Source organism: Pseudochaenichthys georgianus, unplaced genomic scaffold (assembly GCF_902827115.2).
Source record: "Pseudochaenichthys georgianus unplaced genomic scaffold, fPseGeo1.2 scaffold_1600_arrow_ctg1, whole genome shotgun sequence".
NCBI classification, from domain to species: Eukaryota; Metazoa; Chordata; class Actinopteri; order Perciformes; family Channichthyidae; genus Pseudochaenichthys; species Pseudochaenichthys georgianus.
Window position 1 is genome coordinate 21,080 of NW_027262424.1, and position 10,041 is coordinate 31,120.

The 10,041-nt window shown below is 46.6% G+C and overlaps 1 protein-coding gene across 1 annotated transcript; it reads left to right on the forward strand.

Annotated features, from left to right (window-relative positions):
• The first annotated feature begins 6,123 nt into the window (after window positions 1-6,123).
• On the forward strand, window positions 6,124-7,685 carry LOC117441249 (D(5)-like dopamine receptor). The gene has a single exon (XM_034077451.1). It carries the CDS (start codon window positions 6,477-6,479, stop codon window positions 7,683-7,685), a length of 1,209 nt encoding a protein of 402 aa, XP_033933342.1. The 5' UTR covers window positions 6,124-6,476.
• Window positions 7,686-10,041: the final 2,356 nt, after the last annotated feature.

Sequence of the window (10,041 nt, forward strand, 5' to 3'; positions counted from 1 at the left end):
ACCCCATAGAGTCCTCTAGACCCCATAGAGTCCTCTCTAGACCCCATAGAGTCCTCTAGACCCCAAATAGAGTCCTCCAGACCCCATAGAGTCCTCTAGACCCCATAGAGTCCTCTAGACCCCATAGAGTCCTCTAGACCATAGAGTCCTCTAGACCATAGAGTCCTCTAGACCCCATAGAGTCCTCTCTAGACCCCATAGAGTCCTCTAGACCCCATAGAGTCCTCTCTAGACCCCATAGAGTCCTCTAGACCCCATAGAGTCCTCTCTAGACCCCATAGAGTCCTCTAGACCCCAAATAGAGTCCTCCAGACCCCATAGAGTCCTCTAGACCCCAAATAGAGTCCTCCAGACCCCATAGAGTCCTCTAGACCCCATAGAGTCCTCTAGACCCCAAATAGAGTCCTCCAGACCCCATAGAGTCCTCTAGACCCCATAGAGTCCTCTAGACCCCAAATAGAGTCCTCTAGACCCCATAGAGTCCTCTAGACCCCATAGAGTCCTCTAGACCCCATAGAGTCCTCTCTAGACCATATAGTCCTCTCTAGACCCCATAGAGTCCTCTAGACCATAGAGTCCTCTCTAGACCCCATAGAGTCCTCTAGACCCCATAGAGTCCTCTAGACCCCAAATAGAGTCCTCTCTAGACCCCATAGAGTCCTCTAGACCATAGAGTCCTCTAGACCCCAAATAGAGTCCTCTAGACCCCATAGAGTCCTCTAGACCATAAAGTCCTCTAGACCCCAAATAGAGTCCTCTAGTCCATAAAGTCCTCTAGACAATAGAGTCCTCTAGACCCCAAATAGAGTCCTCTAGACCCCATAGAGTCCTCTAGACCATAAAGTCCTCTAGACCCCAAATAGAGTCCTCGAGACCCCAAATAAAGTCCTCCAGACCCCAAGTCTAGTCTGTCCTCCTGAAACCTCCTTTCTCTTCAGACTTTAGACCGTTTCCAGCCAAAACATGCCGTACAGGAAGGTCTTCTACGCTTACTACGTGGCCGAGAGCGACTCGGATCCTCAAGCCTACGGGGGAGATTTTTCCCAGGACCTCTCCGAACTGCAAGACCCTCTCACCGACCCCAGACAGGAAGTGGAACGCCTGCAGGAACAGGTGGAGGTCCTGATCAACGAGAACGGAGTCTTGTTCGATAGGAACACCGAACTGTCCAACGAGAACGAAATCCTGTCCAACCAGAACGCAGAACTGTCCAACGGGAACGAAATCCTGTCCAACCAGAATGCAGAACTGTCCAACGGGAACGAAATCCTGTCCAACCAGAATGCAGAACTGTCCAACAGAAACGAAATCCTGTCCAACCTCAACGCAGAACTGTCCAACGGGAACGAAATCCTGTCCAACCTCAACGCAGAACTGTCCAACGAGAACGAAATCCTGTCCAACCAGAACGCAGAACTGTCCAACGGGAACGAAATCCTGTCCAACCTCAACGCAGAACTGTCCAACGAGAACGAAATCCTGTCCAACCAGAACGCAGAACTGTCCAACGGGAACGAAATCCTGTCCAACCACAACGCAGAACTGTCCAACGGGAACGAAATCCTGTCCAACCTCAACGCAGAACTGTCCAACGAGAACGAAATCCTGTCCAACCTCAACGCAGAACTGTCCAACGGGAACAAAGTCCTGTCCAACCACAATGTAGAACTGTCCAACGGGAACGAAATCCTGTCCAACCAGAACGCAGAACTGTCCAACGGGAACTAAATCCTGTCCAACCAGAACGCAGAACTGTCCAACGGGAACGAAATCCTGTCCAACCAGAACGCAGAACTGTCCAACGGGAAGGAAATCCTGTCCAACCAGAACGCAGAACTGTCCAACGGGAACTAAATCCTGTCCAACCAGAACGCAGAACTGTCCAACGGGAACGAAATCCTGTCCAACCAGAACGCAGAACTGTCCAACGGGAACAAAGTCCTGTCCAACGAGAACGAAATCCTGTCCAACCTCAACACAGAACTGTCCAACCAGAATGCAGAACTGTCCAGGAGGCGGGGAGAGGAAGTGAGGAGGTGGGGAGGCGGGGATAGGAAGTGAGGAGGCGGGGATAGGAAGTGAGGAGGAAGGGAGAGGAAGTAAGGAGGGAGGGATAGGAAGTGAGGAGACGGGGATAGGAAGTGAGGAGGAAGAGAGAGGAAGTGAGGAGGGAGGGATAGGAAGTGAGGAGACGGGGGAAGTGAAGAGGCAGGGAAAGGAAGTGAGGAGGGAGGGATCGGAAGTGAGGAGACAGGGGGGGAAGTGAGGAGGCAAGGAGAGGAAGTGAGGAGGGAGGGATAGGAAGTGAGGAGACAGTGAGCAAAAGATTGGCCTTTTTCTATATATGTGCCATTTCTAAATAATATTGTTGCATCATCTCCTGAGACTCAAAGAGTGCATGTTGTTAAAAGAAGCTGTTGTTAAATGTCCTGGCGCAGAAGTATAAAGTGGCAAACAATGTAAATACTCAAAGATAGGAAGTGAGGAGAGCTTCATAGTATCAAGTGAATACTTAAAACAAAAGTTAATTATAAACCATATATGATCAATTATATTCTTGTATAACCCACAATGAGAATGCTTCATATTTTAGGTGTTTCTATATTTACAGCATAAACAAACAAAGTGGTTTGTTAAGTTGAGTGTCAGAATGATGTATGCCCTGCTCTCTGATAAGAGAGTGGGCAGGTTCTTCCCTCTCCTCTCACAGCAGGGAGGGGGGCTCCGGACTCAAGCAGAAACACATCGAGGCCTCAAAAGGTGGTTATGTCAGAGCCATAGAATATGTCCAGTCATGTTTTACACAAACTTGGGAAGGTGTGTCTTATGCCAGAGCCAATAGAAGATGTTGGTTGGGTATAGAGGAGGTGTTTGTGGGTTTTCTATCCGGTTTTTTGAGCATGAAAAGACTGGCTTTTTGGATTTCGGGGGAGAGAGGGGGAAACCCCTGGTATACTCTCTCCCGGTAAGCTCTGGCCCTCAGAGCTGGGTTAATAGCTCTCGGTAAGGTTCTCTCAAACTTGGTAAATATCTCTTGATTTTCTTCATTGAAAGCTGAGTGAATTTCTTTGTTTGCTGAGTGGAATGATTTGATGGGAGATGTGTTTGTGAGTATTAGTACCCGCCACCTGTGAGGACCTTCCTCCGAATTCATGCGGATAGGAATGGGTTTTTGAATGTTAGTACCCGCCATCTGTGACGGAAAAAAGGTATGGAATTGATGTGAATTGATTTGGTGAATGAAAAGTTGTGCTTTTTATTATCACCGGTCTTTTTATGAGGAAATGCCTCTAAATTCTATCGGGAGATTTTAAATGTCACAGCTGAATTGGGCAGTTGAAGTGAAACAGTTTGGTAATACATGTAAGACTGTGATGATGATCACAGCATGATAGGTTTAGTATGATTATCATGTTGGAACGAGAGAAGGTAAAAACCCTGTATAAGTTTGGACCTACTTTTCTTCAAATAAACTGATCCCACCTTTTGGACTGGGACAACTTAAAGGACATCTGTGCTCTCCTCTCCTGCTTCAAAGGTGAGACTGCACCCTGCCACACTCACACTTAGGTAGGAACACACCTCATCACTGATACCAAAGTCCTTCAGGATCGCTTAAACAGATTAAAAAGAGTCGTCTGAACTGAAGCAGCAGTTCATTGAACCTGGTTCTCCAGGAGTCAGTAGAGGTGAGATCTTGCTGAAGTTGGTGGATCTGAGCCGAGCAGTGAACTCACACAGACTCAATAACTTCGGTCAGGTCAGTTAGTAGGTCAGAGTCATTTGGAATAAATTATCAGGACCTCACCGACTCTAAACAGAAGTGAGGAGACAGGAAGTCCAATTAGAGTCATGCTTGGGTTTCTCCTGGGGCTGCAGGTTTTCCCATGATGCATTTGGGCTAATTGGATGCAAATGCATTTTAAAAAAACGAAATACTTAAAAACAAAAACAAAGTATTTTTAGCATCCTGTCAGAATCTCCCTTTTTTAATATCTATAATGTTTAATATTTATTTTAGTGTATTATTAAAGGGGACCTATCATGCAAAATGCACTTTGTGATGTCTTTTATACGTCACCATGTGTCCCCGGTGCGTCAGGAAATAAACCCTCTCTCTTTTCCTCCGTACCCAAATCTCTAAAAACGGGGAGCAACGGAGCTGATCCAGATTTGCGTCCGATATGTCGTAACATCTGAAATGTGGACCCACGGGCCAATCAGAACGCTGCTATCAGAAACAATGCCCGACTGTTTTGGACGTAATATGGTCAGTGTTTACATTAGCATGCTAACACTCAGAGCTAACCTGTGCTGGAGAGCATGTGTGTGAAGAAGCAGGAAGTAGAAAGGAACTCACAACAGGAACGAGTGAAACAGAGAGGAATCAATGAAACACCAACACCGCTCACCACGAACATGGGACACATGTCCTGCCCTCCAGCACTCACACAGCAATGGGGACACATGTCCTGCCCTCCAGCACTCACACAGCAATGGGACACATGTCCTGCTCTCCAGCACTCACACAGCAATGGGGACACATGTCCTGCCCTCCAGCACTCACACAGCAATGGGGACACATGTCCTGCTCTCCAGCACTCACACAGCAATGGGGACACATGTCCTGCTCTCCAGCACTCACACAGCAATGGGGACACATGTCCTGCTCTCCAGCACTCACACAGCAATGGGGACACATGTCCTGCTCTCCAGCACTCACACAGCAATGGGGACACATGTCCTGCTCTCCAGCACTCATACAGCAATGGGGACACATGTCCTGCCCTCCAGCACTCACACAGCAATGGGGACACATGTCCTGCTCTCCAGCACTCACACAGCAATGGGGACACATGTCCTGCTCTCCAGCACTCACACAGCAATGGGGACACATGTCCTGCTCTCCAGCACTCACACAGCAATGGGGACACATGTCCTGCTCTCCAGCACTCACACAGCAATGGGGACACATGTCCTGCTCTCCAGCACTCACACAGCAATGGGGACACATGTCCTGCCCTCCAGCACTCACACAGCAATGGGGACACATGTCCTGCTCTCCAGCACTCACACAGCAATGGGGACACATGTCCTGCTCTCCAGCACTCACACAGCAATGGGGACACATGTCCTGCTCTCCAGCACTCACACAGCAATGGGGACACATGTCCTGCTCTCCAGCACTCACACAGCAATGGGGACACATGTCCTGCTCTCCAGCACTCATATTATACTTATATACTTCCCACTTCTGTTCAGACATAACTATATATATACAAATTAAATGAAATTAATTAAACGTAAAACAGTTTGTTGCGTTTGTAGATTTGTTTACAAACAAACGATTGTTGTGTACTTATACATGTTTCCTTTGTTGTAATGAAGAGTGTCCAGTGTGTGTGGTGGTGTGATGTCGGTGTGTGTCCAGCAGGGGGCAGCACTCTCCCTTAGCTTTCTAACACAATGTGCCTCACTTATTACACTTTGGGCACACAGTACACGCTGATAGATATATTTAGCTTTATTCATCTTAAATGTGTAAATGATCATCTACAGAATACACAGTATCAAATATAAATACACACATGTCATTCCACCCAAATATAAACATAAAAAGGGGGTTACCTTAACAACATATGACAGACTGTTTGTCTCTCTCTCCCTCTCTCTCTCCCTCTCTCTCTCTCCCTCTCTCTCTCTCCCTCCGTCCCTCTCTCTCTCTCTCTCCCTCCCTCCTTCCCTCCCTCCCTCCATCTCTCTCTCTCTCTCTCTCTCTCCCTCCCTCTCTCTCTCTCTCTCTCCCTCCCTCCCTCTCTCTCCCTCCCTCCCTCTCTCTCTCCTCTCTCTCCCTCCCTCTCCCTCCCTCATCTCTCTCTCTCTCTCTCTCTCTCTCTCTGCAGTTTGATGCTGTGCAGCTGAGAGGGGGGACATCTCTCAGCTGCACAAGAGGGTTTGGGGCGCTTTGGACACGCGGACGCGGTGCTGGTGCGTTGGGATGAAGATGTTTGATAAGAACGGGACACGGCGTCGGAGATGAGGTCTTTCTTTCCTAACGGAGCCGCTAATTGGCGAAGACAAAATGGCCTGACGTTTTCGAGAGCAAAACGTCACAGATTACCCATCATGCCTTGCTGTTAGAGTAGAAGTACCTGTATGTAGTTTATAGAGCATGCGCAGTTTCCATTAAGCCCCGCCTCCTGTCATTAAGCCCCGCCTCCGATCTCCCGTTCTCAGCTCAGTCCAACGAATGGAGAGAGAAAATAAATCTGGATTCGGCTTTTTGCGCATTTTACAACTTTAAGGACCGAATAAATCGACTAAGCACTATACACGTGTTTCCAGACGTGTCTTTGCCCTCGTTGGTCAATGGGATAAAGTCTTTCTGGGCCGGGTGACGTCACGGACTGATACGGAAGTTGTAGTACCGCCGTTTGGACACAGGAGCACTTCTTCCCGGGGGCGTGCACGTTGTGATGAGCAGCCTCAGCCTCCGCACGCTCACCGGCTGCGTGCTCTTTTCCCTGATCGTCTCCACGCTCCTCGGGAACGCTCTGGTTTGCCTCGCGGTGATCCGGTTCCGCCACCTCCGCTCCAAAGTCACCAACTCCTTCGTGGTGTCGCTGGCGGTGTCCGACCTGTGCGTGGCCGTGCTCGTGATGCCGTGGCGCGCCGTGTCCGAGGTCTCCGGCACGTGGCTTTTCGGACGATTCTGTGACACGTGGGTGGCGTTTGACATCATGTGCTCCACCGCGTCCATCCTGAACCTGTGCGTCATCAGCATGGATCGATACTGGGCCATTTCCAGTCCCTTCCGCTACGAGAGAAGGATGACGCGCAGGTTCGCTCACCTGATGATCGGTGTTGCGTGGACGCTCTCCATCTTAATCTCCTTCATCCCCGTGCAGCTCAACTGGCACCGTGTGCAAAACTCCACCTCAGCGATGAACATGTTGGACTGCAACACTCGCCTGAACCGAAGCTTCGCCATCTCCTCGTCGCTCATCAGCTTCTACATCCCCGTGGTGATCATGGTGGGCACGTACACGCGTATCTTCCGCATCGCTCAGACCCAAATCAGGCGCATTTCGTCCCTGGAAAACGCGGCAGCAGCGACGGCCGGACGAAACCCACGAAACCACCACCATCGTGTTTCGACGCAGGAAGAGAGTTCTCTGAAGACGTCTTTCAAGAGAGAAACCAAAGTGCTGAAGACCCTCTCCGTCATCATGGGGGTCTTTGTGTTCTGCTGGCTGCCGTTCTTCGTGCTGAACTGCGCGGTTCCTTTCTGTGATTCGCAGAGAGGAAGTGCGTGCGTCAGCGACACCACCTTCAGCGTGTTCGTGTGGTTCGGATGGGCCAACTCCTCCCTGAACCCGGTGATCTACGCCTTCAACGCAGACTTCCGGAAGGCCTTCTCCACGCTGCTGGGCTGCGGGAAGTTCTGCTCCAGTTCCGAGGTGCAGGCGGTGGACTTCAGCAACGAGTTGGTGTCCTACCGCCACGACTCCACCCTGCAGAAGGAAGTAGTTCCGGCTCCAGGTGTGCAGAGACAGGAAGTGAACTTCGACAAAGTCTCTGTCATCTTTCAGTGTGAGGCGGAGATCTGTCTGGACCTCATGCCCTTCAACTCCTCCGGTCCCAACGACTGCTACCTGATCCCGGGTCAGATCCACGACCTGTGAGGGGCACAAAGACTTTAAAGACTCTTCTTTGGTGCAACATTTAAATGTAAATGTTAACTTTACTCTCAGTAAAGACGTGTTTTTATCCGGGGGTTTCGAGACAAGCCCTCAAAAAGTTCAGTTCAATGTTTCATGTGGGGATATTGCGACAAACGTCAATGGGCCCAACAAGACTTTCTCCCATTGACTTACACTTAATTCTCTTAAACCTTAAGGCTTTTTTTGGTGCAAAATTCAAACGTTATGCTCCCTGATCCTGGACCAGTGAGCAGCCCAACCTCCGGGCTGTAAAGACTCTTCACTGGTGCCATAAATGTAAACTTCATTCCCAGTGTTTTTATCGGGGGTTTCGAGGCGAGCCCTCGACATTTTCTGGTGAAGCAACATTTGTATTTGACGCGACCTGATCCCGGGTCAGATCCACGCCGTGTGAGGGGCACACAGACTTTAAAGACTCTTCATCGGCGTGTTTCTCAAAGCGTTGACTTCATACTCAGCAAAGATGTGTTTTCACTCTCTTATTAAAAAGTTCTGTTGAATCAAATGTTTTGTACAAAATATCGCACTTCGTTCCCCTCCTAGTGGGGGGGGCGTGATCGGGCCCAAAAATACTTGTACCCATTGACTTCCACTCATTCGAGTCATTTTCTCAAAAGTTAGAACTCTATTCTCAGTAAACGTGTTTTTTCATCCGGGGATTTCGAGCCTTCAAAAAGTTAAGAGTCTTTCAAACAAAGCCATTGTTTAGCTACCGTTTGACTCTGAAGCACTTTTGTTTGTTTGTTTGTTTGTTTGTTTGTTTGTTGGCTCACACCCTGTAAAGCGGCCTTGGGTCCCCTAAAGGCGCAACACAATCTATTATTATTATTAAATAAAATGACCTTATAAATAAACTGCATCAATGTTATCATTATCCTGTGTGTAAGTAGTGCCTCTCCTGCCACATGTTCCCATGGTTACACTAAAGAACTAACACAAGTCAGTTGTTTTAATAGACGTATAGATAGATGCACTTTATCGTCTTGTTTTCAAAATGTTGCTTAAAAACCACACGTTATAATAAAAGGTAAAGTATTTATAGTTTGAAAGCACATTTTCAGCCCAGAGGTTAGTTAGGGGCTAAAGCGCTGACATCTGCATTAACACACAACACATGATTAACACACAATACATGATTAACACACACAACACATGATTAACACACAACACATGATTAACACACAATACATGATTAACACACACAACACATGATTAACACACAATACATGATTAACACACACAACACATGATTAACACACACAACACATGATTAACACACAACACATGATTAACACACAACACATGATTAACACACAATACATGATTAACACACAACACATGATTAACACACACAACACATGATTAACACACAACACATGATTAACACACACAACACATGATTAACACACAATACATGATTAACACACACAACTACATGATTAACACACAACACATGATTAACACACAATACATGATTAACACACACAACACATGATTAACACACAACACATGATTAACACACAACACATGATTAACACACACAACACATGATTAACACACAACACATGATTAACACACAATACATGATTAACACACACAATACATGATTAACACACACAACACATGATTAACACACACAACATGATTAACACACACAATACATGATTAACACACAATACATGATTAACACACACAACACATGATTAACACACAACACATGATTAACACACAACACATGATTAACACACACAACACATGATTAACACACAATACATGATTAACACACAATACATGATTAACACACAATACATGATTAACACACAACACATGATTAACACACACAACACATGATTAACACACACAATACATGATTAACACACAATACATGATTAACACACAATACATGATTAACACACAATACATGATTAACACACACAATACATGATTAACACACAATACATGATTAACACACACACTACATGATTAACACACACAATACATGATTAACACACAACACATGATTAACACACACAACACATGATTAACACACAATACATGATTAACACACAACACATGATTAACACACAATACATGATTAACACACAACACATGATTAACACACACAACACATGATTAACACACAACACATGATTAACACACAATACATGATTAACACACACAACACATGATTAACACACAATACATGATTAACACACAATACATGATTAACACACAATACATGATTAACACACACAACACATGATTAACACACAATATATGATTAACACACACAACACATGATTAACACACAATATAT